At 45.2% G+C, this 21,348-nt stretch overlaps 1 protein-coding gene across 2 annotated transcripts in view; it reads left to right on the top strand.

Annotated features, from left to right (window-relative positions):
• The window catches only part of efna5b (ephrin-A5b), a 92,255-nt gene extending 71,446 nt beyond the window's left edge, over positions 1-20,809 (top strand). The window contains exons 2-5 of one of the 2 annotated variants that reach the window (XM_029124799.2): positions 2,832-3,124; positions 15,178-15,243; positions 15,637-15,717; positions 17,267-20,809. In XM_029124799.2, coding sequence (XP_028980632.1) covers positions 2,832-3,124; positions 15,178-15,243; positions 15,637-15,717; positions 17,267-17,394 — 568 coding nt within the window. In that variant the 3' untranslated portion in view covers positions 17,395-20,809. The remainder of the gene's footprint in view (positions 1-2,831; positions 3,125-15,177; positions 15,244-15,636; positions 15,718-17,266) is intronic. The other variant, XM_010892483.4, reaches the window with a different exon arrangement.
• The last annotated feature ends 539 nt before the right edge of the window (positions 20,810-21,348 follow it).

Here is a 21,348-nt window from a genome sequence, read left to right on the forward strand (position 1 = left end):
TATTATTGGAACTAGTCCATATCTGCCTGGTCTGGTGAAGGGGTGCTGTCAGCACAATTTTATTCCCTCTCTTGATATATCTCTTTCTTTCCAATCTCACTGTCTATCTCTCTTTATGTTGCACTCATTCTCTCTTTCTTTCTACATCTGTCTCTCTTTCTGTCTCTCTTTTAATCTCTCTCATCTCATAGCGTCTGGTTTTCACTCTGTTTTACCCTATATCTGCAGATTTTGGCCCCTTTCCCTTCGGTCCTAGTGTCGCAGCTTCTTATTAACTGTCATCTCTCTGTGTGTGTGTGTGTGTTCGGATGTGCGTGCTGGTCTTATCGCTCAAACCTCCTCTGGTTCATCATCAGTCCTGACTGCTCTCGCTACAGCAGAACCATGAAAAGGGGTGAGGCAGTTGATCCTCTCTGGGGAGTTGTAGGGAAGCCATGATGCGCATACTCGCAAACAAACCCACGGAGCGGAGAAGCCCAGCAGTCTGAGAGGGAGCGGATGTGATTATTAAGTCAGTGACATTTAAGCCAGGGGAGATGTATTGCCCTACCTGCGAGTTGCTGTGACATGTTTTAAATGAGATGTTGCACATAAGATGCTGAATGCCTGAGAGGTAAACTCTTACTAAGCTATTTATTCTGAATGAGTAAACACAGGAAAACGGCGTGTGACGCTAGCATAAGCATCACACAGTCACACACACACACACACACACATGCGTATGTGTCATGTACAACACACAAACACGCAAACCAGATGGCGTTGGTCACAAAGTCCCAAAGCTAGCCCAGTCTCCCTTATTAGCATTGTGTTATTGAAAGCTTACAGAATAGTATGTGATACTGCACAAAGACAGAGGGACTATCAAAGTCTATTCTCCCCCTCTGTCTGCCCCTCAAAAACCGACGACTAGTGAAACAGCTGTAAGTGTGTCATCATCATCAGAGTGGGATTATTAATGTAGCCCTGACCGTCTTTATTGCACTGGATCTCACAGATCTCACAGCAGCTAGTTAAGTGAAAGCAAACACCTACAGTTTAGGTGAAGAATGAGCCAGTTTAGGTGAAGAATGAGCTGAGCATTGAGAAGATACGCATGGCTTCTGTACCATGAGGTTTCGCTATTATGGTTGGCGCCAAGGTTGTGTATTCACTGAGAATGAATATGAGAATGAATATGTACATTCCGTAGTTTTCCTGTTGCTCGAAGACACAGTTCTTTTCCCGGTTTCATTCAGGCACATGTCTTTGAGTAGAGACTGGTAACGACTTGATTGCTGGTCAGACCAGCCTTTTATCTTACAGCCAACATGCCTTAACGTGGTTTGCATTTAAGTTCCATTTAGTCAGCAACTTTACCACCTATCAACCATTCCTCTCCCAAATGCCCAATCCAACCTCAAGTCTACTTAACTGTAGCTGGGCTTGCCTGAGTTCCTAGCGGCTGGTTTTCATTGGTCATGTAGACCTTCTAGCCACCTGGAGAGATGTCTGATAAAGAAGTAAATCTGCCGAGACGCTTCTGCTTTATCATCGTAGCTTCATCATCAGCAGTCTCCTTACTTTGCTGTGGAGCCAACTCTCTAGTCAGACAGCAGATAGAGAGGGTGGGGGGGAGGGTGGGGGGGGGGGAGTTCAGTGGAGGGGAAGAGCGATGAGAGCTAGGGGATAAAATGTAGAACCAAGGGATGGCAGAGTGTACTGTGTATGCTTAAATTAAAAGTTGAGTCCAACTTTTGTCAGGTCTCACTCTAACCAAAGACTGATTCCCAATTAAAAGCCCACACATCAAAGGCTGGAAAGACAATGAAACGTGCTTTCCAGCCTCTAAGTAGGGGTTAGCGACCTAAGGTTAAAGTCAGCTGGCCTGGGACCAACCACAGAACTCGAGGCGCACAGTCTAATTGCTTTCTTTGTAGGATTTTAAGGTCTAGTCAGTGGCATGCAGGTCAGACTGCCAGTCATTCGTGGACAAATCAAAGAGGAATTCTGACCCGTGTGTGTTTCACAGTGTGTGTCACAGTCTGTGCGTGCCTGCGTATGGGGGAAAACTATGGCGTTTACTGACTTATTTTTATCTTACTTCTTCCCAATCATTTGAACTGTGGAACCTTGAAGCCTCAGAGTATTTTCTAGTCTTTTAAAAAGTAAATATTTTTTATGAAACTTTCTGGCATCCCAAAGAGAAGTATTTTGTCCAAGCTGGATTCTTCAGTGTGGGATCCTTCAAACTGGGGAGAATGGGTGAGGGTAAATATGTGTGGCTCGGATGGATTTATAGGCAGTCCTTCTAGTTAACTCCAGCCAAATGTTAAGAAAGGGTACTTGTGAAACCTCTCTGGGGTGCCTAAAGAATGTAGAGTGATGCAACCTGCTCTCAGTTTGTAATATCTAAACAAATTCATCAATGTACAACAGAAAGAATGTTAACAGGGTTGCTGTGTGTGTTTTGCGATATTTCAGTAGTCTTCAGTGGTCTTGTTGATCTGAAGTAGCGTGGATGGGAATGTGCTAATTTTGTTATGTTGACTTCTGTGACCAGGGCAAGTTAGAGTGCATAAATCTGAACAGGACCATGAATACTGCTACTTTTAAACGTCTACAATCAATCTGTGTTACTGTCGAGAGCAAAACATTTTCATGTTTTTCTTAGTAATGTGCTTTCTGGTTGAAAAAAAAGCAGCCAAATACACGTTAACGTTTTCACCCTAAAAGAAAATTAGCTACAGAACTTCCTGAGGCTCTTTGTGTGCGCCTGTCACCGATTAACTGCTCATCCCAACTGAAGCCGTAGACGCTGACAATCTCTTCTCGGTCTTCTGTCTGATCAGGTTCCACCGTGGAGACTACCACATTGACGTGTGTATTAACGACTACCTGGACGTCTTCTGTCCCCACTACGAAGACACGGTACCGGAGGAACGCATGGAGCGCTACGTCCTCTACATGGTCAACTACGATGGCTACAGTACCTGTGACCACACGGCAAAGGGTTTCAAACGCTGGGAGTGTAACAGGCCCCACTCCCCAAACGGACCGCTCAAGTTCTCTGAAAAGTTCCAGCTCTTCACCCCCTTCTCCCTGGGCTTCGAGTTCAGACCAGGCAGAGAATACTACTACATCTGTGAGTACTAATGTAATGTCAGAGTACTACAAAGTACTAATGTATAATGTCAGAGTATTAGAGAGTACTAATGTAATGTACTACAGATTACTACAGAGTACTAACATGTAATGTATGAGCATCACAGAGTACTAACATGATGTTAGAGTACTACAGACTACTAACATATAATGTCAGAACGCTACAGAGTACCAACATAATGTGAAAGTACTACAGAGTACCAACATGTAATGTCAGAATACTAGAATGTACAAGTGTAATTTTAAAGTACTACAGAGGTCTAACATAATGTCATAGTACTACTGAATAATAATGTATAATGTCAGAGTACTACAGAGTTCTGATAGGTGGACACTGAACTTTGAGTTATGGTTCACCTCATTGAGATGTTGGGGGGACGGCAGATGCAGCCCTTAATGTATTAAGAATTGCTTGTCTCAGAAGAACAACCATTTTGCTTCCAAGTTTACGTAGAAAGAATATTATATTTCAAATTGATCCGGTTGTTTAGAAAGTCTTGGCAAAGCTAGCCATTCAAAACCAGCTTATTCTCCAGGACTCTGGACTGGACCGAGTCTCTTCTTTATAGGCCTTTGTAGGAAAATTCTCCATTTTCTGCCTTTTGCACACAGAACAGCCCGTTGTTACAGGAAATGAGGTGCATGCTCGCGTGGGTGTAGGCGTGTGCACGTTTGTGTGTGTTTGATAGAGTCCCCCAACCCCATGTTTTTACAACCTTACCTCGGTTATTTGAGAGCCGCCCTGAGATGATTCGAGGAGGCACTCACAGACTCACATTTCACTTGAGCTTTTCATTTAGAACGTATCACTCCTGGAAAGTTCTTCCCTAAAAAGGGAATGGAATCCTTTCAGATGCTGAATGAGACAGTTCGCAGTCTTTCCTGCTGAACTGTATTGAGAGCTTCATAAAGAATCGCAGGTTGGTCGCCTGTTCCTGCAGACGCAATATGCTTCTGGTTAGATTGACTGAACCACCTCTGCCAACACGCCAAGACTCCAACACGCCCCGGTACCAACATATCTACTGATGTAATGACTCCTGTTCCTCTCCATTGCATGGTTGTGTCTTTTGAGTTGCTGCGGTAGGAGTCAACTGTAGTGTTTTCCGCATGTATATGAGCTATTGTCTGGACAAAAAACAGCTCTATCCTTCTTCAAGAACCTCTATGTTTTGGTAAAGTGTCATTTTTGACAGTTAAGATGAAGCTGACAAACGCTGCCGGACATCTTTCTCTGTGAAACACATCCCCTGCCTGGTTGACTGTGGAAACCTGCAGTGGGAAATCACTGGTAGATAGGTCTGTTTTATCCATCATCACCTTTTTATGACGGAGGCAGTTAACCTGACAGCCAGCCAGGGATTTCTCCCCTTTATTCTCTCCAGCTGTTTCTTTCTCCTGGATGAGAGGGGAGAGGTGAGAGGGAGGGAGCCTCCAAAGTCAGTCGAGGCACGGCGATGGGGTTAGACACTTCACGCTCCAACCTTTTCCTTATCGCGTGGAGTGATGACTGTCCGGAGGGTTAAATTAAACGCTACTCCGACTGAAAGGTTGCACGTAGAACGCTTTCCATTCTGCGACACGGCGTCGTATTGCTTTAGTCGCCCGAGGCTTCGTTGACCCGTGAGTGATTCCGGCGTGTCGCCTCTCTGGCCACTGTCGCGGATATTAAAGTCATCCACCATGAGTTCCACTGACGTGTGATTTCCCAATGCTTTTGTCCAGATTGAATGTCTGCCAGGCATGGCGGGATGCTTGTTGACTGATTGGATGGGAGGAATAGTGAAGAGAGAAGAGACGAGGGAAAAGATGGTCCTGTTCATTTCGACAGACTCACCCTTGACCGCGCCCTCGTCTGCACCAGCGACACCTTCATCATCTTCCTCATCCTCATCTTCTTTCTCTTGATCTTTATCATCATCAAAATCCCCAGAGTATCGCCCCCGTATTGATCATCTGATATCTTCCTTTTACACCTCAGTTTGTCATATTGCCAGCACATCGGTCAGCCATAAGAAACGACTGTGGGACGTGGGACGTACATGGACATATTACATGGACATAATCAACAAAATACAGCGTTCTATTTAGCACAACGTTTCTGAATGATCTTTTCAGTCTTAGCTTACAAACCCCAGGAGAGTGTTTGTTTTTTATTGCTGTTCCAGGGGGGATATTGTCTTTCATACATGAAAGCGGAGTGAAATTGAAACAATTCTCAACATGACTTGTCTCTCAGAAATGAAAGAGATTAATAGCGGATGTCATTGAGAGCCTGTAGATTGCACAGGTTCAGCTCCCTGACTCAGGTTAGTGACTGGAATATTGGTGAGGCATTGTCCTGCTCAGAGAGAAGGTCTGTGTCCTCTATGTGTGTAACCAGTGTGTGGTAATAAGCACACTGCAGGAGAAAACACTCATTTGCATTCAGGAAACACGCAGAGACCAGACAGATGATTGTGGAAGACGCAAAGTCAGTGACTGTTTAACAAGATTGACTGGTGGGGGATAGAGGGCTGTGTGTGTGTGTGTGTGTGTGTGTGCGTGTGTATGTGTGTGTGTGGGGGGGGGGTCTGGCAGTGTAGCGTTGCATATATGGTTACAATGTTAAAGGAAAGTTACATGATATGCTAGTACTGGTTGGCATTTGGAAATAAGCACTACGAATGGTTGGTAGTAACGCAATGATCTACTGCTTATTCTGAGACGTTGGTTTTGAGCAATTTCAGATAAATTTTTCTGAAAATTACGGCGTTTTCCTTCTTCATAAAATTGTATTATATTAATTACAATGGAGAGAAGAACTCAAAGCATCAGCCGTGGTTTACGTTGGATCTGATAATAAATCGCTCTTTCAGCTGTCTGTAACCCAAGGACCTGAGGGAGAAAAGGATGAAAAAACGCCTGCAGAGCATTGATTGATTCACTATCTGGTCCATAGATGAAGATTAAGATGTCAAATTATATTCTGCCGAAGAAACGACCGTTAATGGTATTTTGGAGTTCGATGTGGGGTGAGGGCCTGATTTGTTGCATCTGATAAAATTACAAAGAGGAGACAGAGTTCTGCTGTCAGACGCTTCAACAACAAACGGGTTAATCAACGCTAGCACGACACGGGAAATAAGCCCAAAACGAGGCCATAATTCTTCATTTTTCCCTGTCAGCCCCAAATCTCTGTCTGGAGGAGCTGAATTGTCCATCAAGCCATGGTGAGAGCAAGAATCAGAGAAACAGAGAAGACTAGAGTCAGTTGCACCAGCATGATGTCTTACTATATCTCTGCCAAAAACAGCTTCTTTTCTCTCTTGCTTCCTTTTTTTTCTATAAACGAAAGAGGGGAGTGTGAGAGAGAGGGAAGAGAAAGTTCTGGTGCTAAATGTACTGCCCCCAGGAAAATGCAGGAAGCCGTTTAATGTTGCTCACATCTGCAAGCAATTCAGCGGAATAGCTATAAGCTGTGATTGAGTTACGGCCGCGACGTGTCGGCCACTCTAGCAGACGCTGCTACGGAAGGGATGAGGAAGGGCATGGGGAGTGCTTCCTAGGTCAGAAGTCAGCGAGCATTGACGGCTTAAGTGAACCCCCCAGATCACAGAACGCTGAAGGCAGCATCTTTTTCTAATATAAAGAACCTGTGGAGTGATTTTAATCTGGGAAGGGTGGAAATCCAATATCAGAACGGCAAGAGATGAGAAAGGGGAGCAAAGAAGTGTCTGTGGGATGTGTGTCGAATGGAAAACTGGCCGGTGTCATCACACAGTTGGAGATTGGTCTGCACTGTCTATACTGAGTTATGTTGCTTTTATGACTTGTAGGACAAGAGTACACATACAACATTATCCGTCAGTACTCTGTCCTGTGGACAAGGATGAAATGAGTTCTCAGGTACTTAGTTAAAAACAGAACAGATGTATTAGTCAGATTACCCTGACTGAAACCAGGCCCTGGTCTAAAATATCAGACAAAAATGTCACAATAGCATGTCCTTTGATGTCACAAAACTGTAGTATAGCACATCCTATGATGTCACGACACCATAGTAAAACACATCCTATGATGTCACAACACCGTAGTATAGCAAGTCCTATGATGTCACAACATCTTGGTATAGCACGGCCTACGATGTCACAACACCTTGGCACCTCATATGATGTCTGCAAGTCACAGGTATAACAAGGAAGCTGACTTTTAACTCTTCTAATTGTATTGGGTTCTGTTTAGAATAGCAATAGGGCCATATATCACAGCCCAACCATTATTGTTTAAATATACGCCCTATAAGGAAAGTATAGGCTCTATGCCGTGGCACCAGCAGTACCATTTAGCAGAGGCATAGATGTTATATGGTGTAATGTTTACAGGATGTATAGGTTTTAAGGCCGATGGATGATTGATAACAGTGACACAGGGCCCCTGCGGCATCAGTTCTGGGGTTAGTGGATAAACCTGCATTCAAACATGGGAAGAACCCAGTCTACCCATTCACATTAAGAAATCATTCCTGTCGTCAGCTCTCAGCAATGACCTGCCAAAGTGAAATAGTGTGACAGAATCCGCAGTCGACACAAACAGTCCCTTGGACTGAAACGCGTTATGGTTATTTTGATAGATGGATAACTCCTCTCCCCTCTCCTCCGGGCCATTCCGCCCCCTGTGTGTCCCCTGGATCTCTCCGTGGCGGCTGGCCCAGTGAGCCTGCCCTCCAGACAGCGCGTTACACTTTCTCTTTCCCCCTCGAACGCTACTCGAGAATGTCTGCTGTCCGACAGTCCTCTGGAGGATGGGCTCTACTGGCTGTGGTTCCAGTCACAGAACATAGCCGCTGACGGTCCAGCCGTGAGTATCTTCAGGGTTCTAGGCCCCCTACCCCCCCGCCATACCGCCCATTTAAAAATAACCTGGAAACAGTCGACAAACGCCGCCTGCCCGGCTGGCCAGACTTAGCCAATCAAAGCAGTGAGGTGAGTAATGGAGCACTTGTGGATGGACGAAAAACGGCTCTAATCAACAACCTGGAGTTTGAACGCCAATAAAGTCATCATCACTTTGTCCCCAGAAAAGTGGTATGGCGGTTGAGGTAATGCTGTGAAATGCCTGAACGTCCGAATCAAAGAAACCGAGGATTGTTCTCTTAAAATGCAGGAAAGGCACTGAGTTGTTCTCTGTATTCAATCAGAGGTTTAGCAACCCGGCGTAGATCGGCCTACGATGACTCAGCAACCCTCAGACAGGGACAACCAGTCTCAATGACATGTGGTTCACAACTCTACTGTTCTAAACCCATTTTGTAATTTCAAATCCTTTCTCATAGGAACCATAGGCAAAACCTCCCCCAAAGTTACTATATATTCCATATACAGTACATACTGTAAATGTGTGTGTTTATATACAGTATCTCACAAAAGTGAGTACACCCCTCACATTTTTGTAAATATTTGATTTTATCTTTTCATGTGACAACACGGAAGAAATGACACTTTGCTACAATGTAAGTAGTGAGTGTACAGCTTGTATAACAGTGTAAATTTGCTGTCCCCTCAAAATAACACAACACATAGCCATTAATGTCTAAATAGCTGGCAACAAAAGTGAGTACACCCTTAAGGGAAAATGTCCAAATTGCGCCCAAAGTGTCAATTATTATTATCCCTTAACCCTCTTGGCCGTGGAGTTCACCAGAGCTTCACGGGTTGCTACTGGAGTCCTCTTCCACTCCTCCATGATGACATCACAGAGCTGGTGGATGTTAGAGACCTTGCGCTCCTCCACCTTCCGTTTGAGGATGCCCCACAGATGCTCAATAGGGTTTAGGTCTGAAGACATGCTTGGCCAGTCCATCATCTTTACCCTCAGCTTCTTTAGCAAGGCAGGGGTCGTCTTGGAGGTGTGTGGGTCGTTATAATGTTGGAGTACTGCCCTGTGGCCCAGTCTCCGAAATGCTCTGCTTCAGTATGTCACAGTACATGTTGGCATTCATGGTTCCCTCAATGAACTGTAGCTCCCCAGTGCTGGCAGCACTCATACAGCCCCAGACCATGACACTCCCACCACCATGCTTGACTGTAAACAAGACACACTTGTCTTTGTACTCCTCACCTGGTTGCCGCCACACACGCTTGACACCATCTGAACCAAATATGTTTATCTTGGTCTCATCAGACCACAGGACATGGTTCCAGTAATCCATGTTCTTAGTCTGCTTGTCTTCAGCAAACTGTTTGCAGGCTTTCTTGTGCATCATCTTTAGAAGAGGCTTCCTTCTAGGACAACAGCCATGCAGACCAATTTGATGCAGTGTGCGGCGTATGGCCTGAGCACTGACAGGCTGACCTCCCACCCTTTCAACCTCTGCAGCAATGCTGGCAGCACTCATACGTCTATTTCCCAAAGACAACCTCTGGATATGACGCTGAACACGTGCCCTCAAATTTCTTTGTTCGACCATGTACTCACTTTTTTTAGATATATATATGTAATTTCTTTTTCTTTTTTTACTCAGTGAATACACTAAAATCCATCCTCCCTCTCTCACAGTGTCTCAACACATTTCCTCAGCACCCCTGTGCCAGTAGCATGAGGGATGAATCGGCTTCATAGTTGAAAGACACGAGGAAAGAGTGAAAGGCCGGTTAGCACTGGAGGGGGGCGAGTTTCTATACCTTTCCCTGCTTCTTTCCCTCTGTCCTCTGACCCTCTCTCTTTCCCTCACAGTACCTCCCATTGTGAGTTGACTGTGGAAACATCTGGTTAATGGTCCCGCCCTGGACCCAACTCCTCAATCTGCCCGCACACTGCTCTTGGTCGTGTGCCAACGGCACTGGGTTTCTTCCCCGATATCTTGTCTTCCATTCATCCTTCCTTGAAAGAATCCCAGACTCCTGTGTAACGTGTTCCTGTGTGTGTGTGTGTGTGTGTCTGCGTGCTCTCAGTCCATGCTCTGTGAACCCAGACTTGGTCTCTGCAGACAGACTAGAGTAAATCCTGATGAATGAGGAAAAGACATGGCTCCGGGGGAAGTGTTAGTTAGTGCAGGATGGCGGGCAGAGCTAGCTGGATAGCAGCTTACAGGCTGGAGGGCATTAGGGTATAACCGGTCGCGTCCTAACAGACGACCCGGGATCAAAGGCTCTGGATGCCCTTATAAAGGCCAGCTGAGGACTCAGCACACTGGAGATGCATGCTAACGCTAATCCAATGAGAGAAGGTTGACAAGTTAATGTGCGACTAGGTAGCTATTGCAGCAAGAGATTGAGATTGTAAGGCTGGCGTTGAGATTGACAGGGGACAGCCTTGGTTTCCACTGTAGATGGTTGAAGCTGGTCCACCTGGTTAGGTGCTGGTTAGATTTATGTTCACACCATTGTGAATATGGGTCCAGGTAATAATTTACAAATGCGGTTGTTGCTGTAATTGAGTAGCTTTTCCGTGTAGTTGTGCTTTATTATTTTTACTTAGTATATTTAGAATTTTGTATTAAAGTTGCTAGTTTTTTGAAAGCCATCCGTTACAGAGCACAATGTCAATATAGCCTGCGTATCATGTTGGCAGTGGGAGAGAAAGTTTGCAACGTTTATAGCCAAGAAAACAAATGTGAGGTTGTTGTTTAGTGAGTCAGTAACAAGTGACACTGGACCTATCAAATCAAATTTTAATACTTGTGCAAAAAATGAAAGCACAGTGGTCAAGTGTCAGCGTCTTCTGGAGAAGACGATAGTGAGGAAAATCCCCAGCTGCCCCTCAGTGACCGGTTCTGCTTCAAACAATGGAGGAAATGGGACTGTAGTGTTACATTACAGATTGGCCTCCTCCTCTGTCCGTTGACGAACCAGCGGTCCTCTGATCGGCATGACAACTGTCAGCTATGAAGAATCGCTACCGTCAACCCTTTTCTGAAAATGCAGGGCAAGAGGCACTGTGTTGAATCCTGCTTAATGACTTCTCTTTCCTTGCTGAACGAGACCAGAATAGAATTAGCTAATCCTGGGTGGTTTAGGATTTTTTTGTGATTTGGGATTTCTAACTTGCTGATGATGATGAGTGGGGTGTATAAAAGCTTGATCACTGAGCTCCCAAATGACTTAAGAAATGTGGGTGGCCAGGAACTTAATAGATGGAAAAACAACGTCAAAGACTCACAACTGACTCTTTTTTTATGTGCTACATACTAAAAGTACCTCATAAAATGTAAGATAATATTTCTTAATAGCCAGTTGCTGTAGGTAACTCATTAACAAACTTCAAACCCCCCCTTTTTCCAAACACAAAACTTTGCCAGGTTTGTAGCCATTGTGTTTTGTCAGAAAAATGAAATGTGTTTTACAGATAACATTACAGTAGCCATGCCGCTGATGTGGTTGGCTGAGATTGAAACAATATCTCATTTAATCCACCCTGAGCCCACCTGTTTGTTCTCGCATTTCTGGATTCTTGTTCATTCCATTTCTTTTAATGCCCCTGAATTATGCAGTGTACTGACTGGACCTACCATTACCCACCAGGGGACATTGCTCTGAGGAGTAACCTGACCTGGCCCTCTGTTTCTGGGGCATCATTTCGGTGCCTCTGTCCTTCAAAGGCACCAGCCTGGATGGATGGATAGGGCTTAGTCTTGATGGGAACCAGAATACCAGAATAGCAGGTGTTGATGTTAGGGCCTGAAAAGAACAATAAGCTGTCCCTCCCCCGCATGGTGATCTAAAATAAACAGGCACTGGTGCGGACTGCCTGGGCTCTGAAGACGGAGGGTCCTCATCGAGGCAAAAGAATGGGGAGCTTCTGGCAGGAAGAAATGTGGTAAATCACAATCCAACTCTTTCAGTTTTGGGAATGTTGCACACCTTCTCAACAATAAATCACCTCAGATTCATCTAAAGGAAATGTCCTTTCCCATTACCTATCAGGATCAGTATCATAAAAGAGCTTGGTATATTGAGAAATATTCTGTTGATCAAGTTTTATTTTGTGTGGGGAAAGATACAAGTGCACAGGAGAAAATACATGCAGGAATCCGGATGCATCAATCAAGTTCAACACAATTCTGTGTCTGTGGGGTGAGTTACGTCGTTGGTGTGGTTTGCCTTTAAAAACTCCACCCGCTACGATGATGATAAAGATATAACATCTAGAGTCTGCAGGGCTCTGTGTGACAGGAATTCAAAAGATTTGTACAAAGAGGGAGGGGAGGGAGGGCGTGGACTGGATGGGTTGGACGGGGGTTGGACGGGTTGAGGGACGATGGGGTTGGACGTGTTGAGGGCGGGTGGGGATTGGACGGGTTGACGGAGGGTGGGGATTGGACGGGTTGAGGCAGGGGGGGGATTGGACAGGTTGAGGCAGGTTTGGGGATTGGACGGGTTGAGGGAGGATGGGGATTGGACGGGTTGAGGCAGGTTTGGGGATTGGACGGGTTGAGGGAGCGAGCAAGCGACCAGGCGGGGCGAGGGAGAGCAGCCAAGTTCCATTATTGTGTCGCCGCCTGCCTCAGCCATTGCTCGCCCACCACCTTAATAACACACTACTTCTGTACCCCACCAACCCACCCCCGCCGCTGGCTCTGTGTGAACCGAGCTGTGACAGAGACGTTTACACACATATACATTTGGAACCTTTTACACACTACTGGAGAAAAAGAGAGAGGAGAATAAGTGGGGAGGAGAAGGAGAGAAGGAAAGAGGAGAATAAACGAGGAGAAGGAGAGAGGAGTGGAGAAGGAAAAGGGAGAAGGAAAGAAGAGGAGGCAGAGAGAAAGAAAGGTGGTTTGTCTGTGCATTTGATGAGCTAAGAACACCATAATCTATGAAGAACGAAGATGAAGAAAGACAGACAGATAGATATACACAGTAGATAGATAGACAAACAGGCAGACGAAGAGACCGACAGAGAGAAAGATTGATCTCCATCTCTTTTCAATTACTATTAGGCTGTGCGTATCACAGGTAGATAAAACACAACCTCTGTCTAAGGGCAGGGGAGACCGCGTTGTCCTCATGCACCCACGTTCTGTTGTTGTCTTTGTACGGGAATAAACGCTGATTAGCGTGTGCCTAGAGCGCACCGTGGAGACGCTTGTTTAAATGCAAACCACACTGCACAGATAATATACCATGCTTGGCTCTGTTAAATGGTTATTAGAGAGACCGTGGGCAGAGGCGATGAGACAGATCTGGAAAATGTGCACACATTTCAGTGTGTGTGTGCGTGTGTGTGTGTGTGTGTGTGTGTGTCGTGTTCAAAGAGGAGAGGAAAACAAAGTCGAAGAGCGGCTAGAGAGGAGGGGAATATATAAATAGAAAGAAAGACAGAGATGGATCAGGGTAGGAATCAGTGTGGGGGAGATGACAGACCCCGAGTCTGGAACGGCGGGCCAGAGATACGCTTGACTTCATATCATCTGCTGGGGAATGAAGCTCAGATGACACAAAATGGTGCCCAGAGGAGCCGTTAGCGGAGGTCTCAGAGGAGGTTGTGCTGGAAGGAAATGGCCAGGAAGACTTTTGTCATTCGAGACATACGTACATTAGATTCTCTTCATCCATATGAGAAAGTCACGTGCGATCCAATGTGTTTACCGGGTTTTGCTCTTTCCAGAGGGCACACTGGGTGTTTCTTTACCTCTTTGCTGTGGGACTGGATGTGAAATGTCACATGTACAAAGTCCACGCTGCCCATTTCACCCTCTTACATTGGACATCAACTGGTGCTCAGACACTGCAGCATCAGTGGCCGCCATTTACCGGTGTCACGCACGCACGCACGCACGCAGAAACACGCACGCAAATATAGACACACGGGTGGCGAAATGGCAGAGGGATTACTGCGTAGGGACGGTAATCGAAAGGTTAACCACACTGTTGACCTTATGCCTGAAATTTGCCTCATATTCAGACCGGAAAGCTCAGTTTTGTTTCCATGAATTTTCCCGAAAATGGACTACGAGAGGAAGCCAGTCTGAGACAATCCTATAGATTGGTCTTTAAATATGGCATTGACCATATTGTTTACAGGAAGGCCAATTTATTGAGTTCATGCATGTGCTGTACATTTTGTATTTGAGAACATATTTCTAAAATGCACTCTCACATTTTTCTAACTTGCGTCTTGGTCTGAAAAACGTGTACTGTTTGCGCACTGAAATCCACAGTGTGGAGGGGAGGTTCCAAAGGTTACTACGTGATGATGGACTGAGGTCAGCCAATTAAAACCGCCAGCTGCTTTCATCAACGCTGCTTCCATTGAAGTGCCATTGTGAGTCTCTGTAAAAGCTGACAGAGGAGAGGAGTTGAGAGGCTGTTGTAGACAAGATTACACATATTGTATGACACTGGTACAATACGCTTGTGTCTTAACTGACAGCCTCTTGGTTCAGCAGGGAAGGGCCTACTTCTCTACAGTAACCACAGACTATGGACACACACACACTCACACACACACACACACACACACACACACTCACACACACACTCACACACACTCGCTCACACAGTGTCCCTGCACCAATAGGTTGTCAAGGCTTAAATGCTCCCAAAAGTTTTTTTTTTTTCTTTTTTCCAATGAACAATAAATTCTTGGTCCTAATCTCCACCAGTTAGAGGACTCAGAGAACATCTCGGGTTGTAAGTGAACATTTACTCCAACTTCACAAAAATGACCTCATTTTTACAACCATCTACTTCATTCACCAATCCAGGCTTGCAGTGCCCCGTAACACACAGATACACCGAAGAGTCCCTTCATATCTAAAACAAAATGTTCAATCCACACCTTCACAACCTGTAACAGTTCCGTAGCAATCAGCGTGGACACGTCACTCACCCGAAGCTTGCTTACAGTCATATAGTGAAGTGAGGATCAATTTAACACTAGTGGATCACAAAGAAAATCTTATTTTTGACTTTTGCACTGACTTCCTGATGACGTCCTGATACACTGTATACTGATGTTTCAGTCGTTCTGGTGTGTGTGTTTGGTTTTTAAATTGACAGTTTTTAAACATTTAGTAAAACCTTCTCCTCCTGTGGTTCTGTTTTACAGCCTCCACTATCGCTGAGAACGGAAGAAGAACATGCTTGAAACTCAAGGTTTTCGTCCGACCATCAAGTAAGTATCTTCAGCCCGAAACGGGAACGTTGGTGTGGAACCCTCGGAACGCTGGTCATGTATCGTCACTGCTTTCAATACTCGGAACGCCTTTGGAATGATTCCTCGCTCTCCGTTGAACATGTCAGTTTCATGTGTCATGACAGCTCCTGTGTTGTTAACCTGTGGGAGCGGCTGTCATTATTTCTATCCGGAGAGACGCGATGGAATGATTGACTTGAGTTAATGGATTGCATACATCTCTGTGAATGCTGTCATGAGCTTGGGGCTTGGGACTTTTTGTTTTAAGGGGTTTGGGTGGAGGAGGAGGGGGCGGGGCGGGGGGCGGGGCTTCAAGTGTCACTAACCTATTTGGCTTCTAATGATCTCCATTATCTCTATTTCCACCTCTAGACAGCTGTGTGAAAACTATAGGCGTACATGACCGTGTTTTTGACGTAAACGACAAAGTAGACAATTCATTAGAACCACGAGGTTAGTATGGCTTTCTGCATTCTCTTGTGACCTTGTTTTTAACCAGTCTCCCTCTGTAGGCCTACTCGCTGTCTGTCCACTCGCAAACACACACATCCCTCTGTCGCATCTTTTCCTCCACTGTTTGACTGATCCATCTATCCTCTCCAAAGCATGGGTTTTCCCGGTTAGAGGGTCTGTGCCGCAGCTGTTTCTGGTTGTCGTCCGTCGTATTCTTCCGCTGCTGTGTCTCTCTCCTTGTTTGCATGTGTCATGTCACGCATCACATGTGTACCTGGTTAAATATCTCATGTCAGTGTATCACGTGTGTCAGAACTATGTTTTGGGCTGCTGTGTGTCCTAGACCCCAGTGGGCTATTTGCTTTCAATTCGAGTGTGGGCTGTGTGTCACGCATGTTGGAAAGGGGGGCGGGCGGTGGGGGGGGGGGGGGGGGTGGGGGGGTTTGAATATTGAAAAGTGACTTTTACATAATTTCATTAGAGACCATAAATCTGACGACGTTCAGACCACTGGTTCTAGTGCCTTTTTCTCCTCAGTAGACTCTGTTCAAACGTTCTCTTAACCCATTTCTTTGTTATGACAGGATGAACGTTCACGCTGCAACCTTGTCAGCTGGCCTTATCCTCTCACTCTTACTGTTTAATTCCTGTTCAGGCTTACACCAAGGAGAACAAACACGCTTGCTAACCGAGAATAAACAAACCTCAGTCAAAACGCAACACATTAGTCATTTCAAACAGGGTTTTATGAATAATATTTGTCATCGCATTAGCAATTACAGCTTTCTGAAATGGATCTTTACGTCTCCACGTTGGGAGAATATTACATTTTCCATATTTATTCATGAAGGCTGTTCACCATACTCTGGCAATCAGGGTTTATCACTAGCTGTCACCTCGTCCGACACGCGCACGCACAGACGCATGCGCGCACGCAGACACGCACGCACGCACACACACTTCGGCAGTTCTAGCTCTGGGGGGTGCTCTTTGATTCATTGAGTTTTGAGTCCTTGACTGTCTCCGCCTTACCGCCTGCCTTCTCAAACCTACGGATCTTTTCCCTCCATCTCTCACAGTCCCAGTCCCCTGCACCTCTTTCTCTCCCTCTCGTCTCTCTCTTCCTGTTTTCAGCCTGCCTCTGTGTGCGTGTGTGCGTGCGTGCATGCGCGTGAGTGTGTGTGTGCATGTGTAACGTTGCATGGCCTAGCTTGCTCCCTGTGTGCGCCGATGAACAGGCCCATGGCTGCTCATTGACACTGCCACTAAGCCCGGGGAGGCTCTTATCCAAGCCAATGACTTCTGGAGGACGGAACTCACCAATCAGAGTGGCTGGCTGGCTGGCTGATATGAAACGGCAGCAGTAGTAGCAACACATGCTGGTGTTAGTTCAGCCATCGTTTTCTCCTCGTTAGATATGGGGATGTGGGAATACGGGCCTTCGGATGTAATCGGGTGAAATATGTCGCTGTGCGTCCACATTTTTGGCAGTGTTTGCGTGTGGATCCACCTCTGCTCATTTGACCACTCCTTCTCTCCTCCCCTGTAGATGATACGAGTCACGAGTCGGCCGAACCTTCCAGGAGTGAAGACACGAACGCGGCGTCACACTCGCGGATAGCCAGTCCACTGCTGGCTGCACAGCTCATCTGCCTAGCGACACTCTTCACCTTATAGCGCCTCCCTCTGTCCTGGAGGGGAATTAAACCCTACGCGGCCTGTATCTGCCTAATGCTGGGGAAAGAGCTGGGGTGGGGGCGGGATTCTAATGAACACTCTATTTTTTCCAGATATTTAAGTGGTCTTTTCTCCTTCAGTGAGTTTCAAAAAGTTGATGTTGGAAGCAGGAGAGACTGTTTCCCTCTTAAAACTGTCAACTAAGATGCCAAATCCCTTTTTTGACACTTAGCGATTCTTGTTTTCCCGTGACTTCTGAAATCCCTTCATTTCATGATGATTCATTATGCTGCCCACACGCACGCACGCACGCACACACACACACACACGTAGGTACACACACCTAAACACTGACAGTTTAGCAGTATGTATTTTGGTGAAGCAGTCCAATAACGTAACAGTGGTTTTAGCTCCTAAGTAGACAGTGAACAGATTTGGGTAGTCTTTGTCTTCATAGACTCTTTGGATCACGTGAATATAGATGTAGGTGGTTTTTGTTTATAGGTAGTGGTGCATCATGGGAATCATTTGAGGCACAGCCGAACGTGGTTTGCAGAAGGGTATGGGGACAGGTTCTTTGAAGTATTATTGAGTCCCTTGGCCTCTTTCATGAAGGTATGCCGTCGTTTACCGCCCTACTGTGCGGGGAGACCATGGTCTGGTAAAGTTAAGATAATGCACGGACACATTTGACCCGACTTACGCGAAACTAAAATAAAGCACTTTTCGTCCAGAACTTTGTGGACCGTTGCTAGGATGAAATATCAGTTGTTTTGAAGATTACCCCCTTTAAGAGCGGCCGACGAGCAGCTCACTGTGTTCTTTCTCCACTGACGTCATCTGGAATTGCTCCTTTGTGACAGACGATGCTTTGTCAATAACTCCCAGGACTTTTAAACCTCCGCGTGAACCCTCATTGATTCGATTCGGTTTGTTTTAAAAACTAATTTCAGTGTGTCGTTCCGTACATTCGGCACCTTTTCTCGCCGACGTTCTAATTGTAATCGATGGTTACGTTACAGGCATTTATGTATCCGAGTGTGGAGAGATTTGGCGGTGTTGAAAGGTTATGTCAACAGTTTAGACAAGAAAGCGGCTCTAACTCTTTGAATGGGTCTGTATCAACAGCTGAGAGAAGGCCTCTCGCCCGTATAGAAAATCACTACCACGTCCCTACAATGCAGATGCATATTTTTCCTACAATTGCTTATCATTAGTTCACTTAGTTGTAGTGCAGAACTTGGCATAAGGAATGGGCTCTCAGCGTAGCTATTTAATTGACTCTGTCAGGAGGCACCGCCATGTACTGTAGGAAACACTGGTGCTCTCCTGTATTTTTTCGCAAGTCTTTACCACTTATGCGTAACCACATCTTCAACTCTAACCCCAGATTCAGCAGCTATTAGTCAAATGGTGCTCAGATTCTCTATCTACAGTCCATTATTGCTGGCTGGCTGCATGTTCTCAGCAAACCAGACCCCGTTCATTTTACTACCGCATAATTCAATCTAATCACAATCAACTTGAGTATGTTAAGAGAAAATATCCATTAAGATGGAAGTGGAGCACATAGCAGTTTAGTTTGGCCACGTTTTGTATGAGCCCCTATTTCTACATTGTTTTATAATGACCATCAACTTTCTTAGACTGGCACATCCGACGGTAGATTAGCATAGCTGGAGAGATTTTAAAATGGAAATACTGATATTTTGTGTTTTCTTTCCCGGAGTAGGATGACCAGACACATAAACATGGTCTGTTGATACAGGTTTCCTTTCAGAGGATAGATGTGCTTAGAACTCTCTCTGTGGTTGTTGCTAGAAGACGACGGCGGAGAGAAAAGTTAGGTGCCTAGTTACCGCTCCTACTGTTACAGGCTTAAGTGACTCTTTAATGAGGTTCAAAATGACAGGCATGCAGACCCCATGTTGTGGAGTTAGGGAGTTATTTCGGCTATTAAAAATAGATGGTGGAAGGCCTGGGGGGTCTCAGGAGGGTGGGTGTACATTTCACCCTGTGGGGTTTTAAAGTGTCACTGACCTTCTAGTCGGAGAGTCCTAGTGAACGAACAAGACAGGAGTGAGAACGAAACAGAGAGAAAACTCGGGGGAAGCAAAAATGTGACAGAAGAAAGAAGGTGACTGTAGTGCCTAACCTGAACCTTAAACCATTACATTCTCAAAAAAAAATCCCCTGATAAAATTACATACACATCCACTTACAGTACTGTCATTTTCCCCAAAGGCATTTTTTGTCACATTTGATTTATTTTTCGTGTCGAATTTTCTCGGCTGTTTTCTATATTCTTCTCCTGAAGGGTTGCCTGTGCTTTTGGACATATTTGTTTTCGTACTATGGTAACAATGCTATTACAGTAGAAATAGCAGCTCGTCTTTGGCGCAAAACTGAAGAATACGCCATTTAATGAGGTACTAATTTTCACCCGAACACCACAGGGGATGGGCAACGTGTTCAAACCAAGATGGCCGCCTGCCATCAACTTAATTTTACAGCCTACACTTTGGGAGGAACAGCTTCATTTGTATTCTATTATAATTACCCGTACTACCCCTGTATCATTATCGCTACTATTATTACCATGGTTTATTCTGTACACACGTTAACTTGGGAAATGAGGATCAACTTGTTAACTGGATACCGTGTATCCTGAGGTCAACCCTATATCATTTTGTGTTTAGTGATTAGTAACTGTTTTTGTACCTTTGTGGGGGACAAAAGGAAAAAATTAGACACTTCATTGTTAAAAACTGTATTAGTAATGTTATGATGATGACGACAACCACGACGATTATTATTATTAGCAAAAGCTCTTGATGTAAATAGTGTTTGATATTAAAGTATTCATTTGATTCGTATGTATTTTCAACAAAAAAAAACGAACAAAAAAAAAACAAAAACAACTATGAACACAGTAGAATCTCTGGATAATTGGGGGGGGGGAGGGGGGGGGTTACACACGCGACCGGCGCATTGTAAACGGTCATCTTCGATGCCCGGCGACGCCGTGAGAAATCACGAGCTGTAGACGCCCATGTGTTTCTGTGCATGAGATCTTCTGTGTACCTGCGTGTACCCTGCACCTCTACGTACCTGTGTACAACAGGCCGAACTTAAAGCCAACGGGGGCTTCACCTGCTACGTAGCCATGTTTTAATCCGTCTAGCCAGTCAACGGTCACCGTCGCCACTATGTCACATGGATCCATTTAGAACAGAACAGACGTGGACATTGTTACGTGTTTGTGCTTTTTTCGCCCTTCAACGTTTGATAGCATGTCGGCCGACCCAGAGTCTCGCCGAGGACGGACTGTTGGTTGTTTTTTTTTTGTTTTTTTAAACGGAAGGACCTTGCCAGTTTCATATGTGGCATGCGCATGGACTTGATAATGAAACACCTGAGAAAACAGAAAAAAAAAGAAGTGTTTTATTTTTTCTCTTTTGTTTTGCTTTGGAGCTTTGTTAAATGTTGGATTCTCTCTTTTCTTCCTCTTTGTAGTGTTGTGTGTTTTTGCATCCCATTGAAAGGAAGTCATCTGACCAGATATGTACGTGACACAAACGCTTCTCGTGGAGTTACAGAGGAAGACGATTATTAATAGACAAGCTAGTTGTTTTCCGCCTAACTTTGAGGATGTGTCCTCACGCAACCTTAAATGGTATTTCTACCACATAGCCGTAGTCTGTCCATTCTGACTTCATGCCCTCTTAAAAGTGGGAGTGTGTTTATGTATTTCTGAGAGACATTTTAACAGTGTGTGTGTGTGTGTGTGTGTGTTTGTGTGAGAGAGAGAGAGGTAACTAATTTGCGTGCATGTGGGCAAAAGTGTGTGTATGGTTGTTCGTATGCGTCTTATCCAGGAATGGGTATGAGAGCTTTCCAGTGTGTGTTTGTGTGTGTGTGTGCGTGTCTCATTTACTATTGCCGCACTGAATG

The sequence above is a fragment of the Esox lucius genome, chromosome 13 (assembly GCF_011004845.1).
Source record: "Esox lucius isolate fEsoLuc1 chromosome 13, fEsoLuc1.pri, whole genome shotgun sequence".
Lineage (NCBI taxonomy): Eukaryota > Metazoa > Chordata > Actinopteri > Esociformes > Esocidae > Esox > Esox lucius.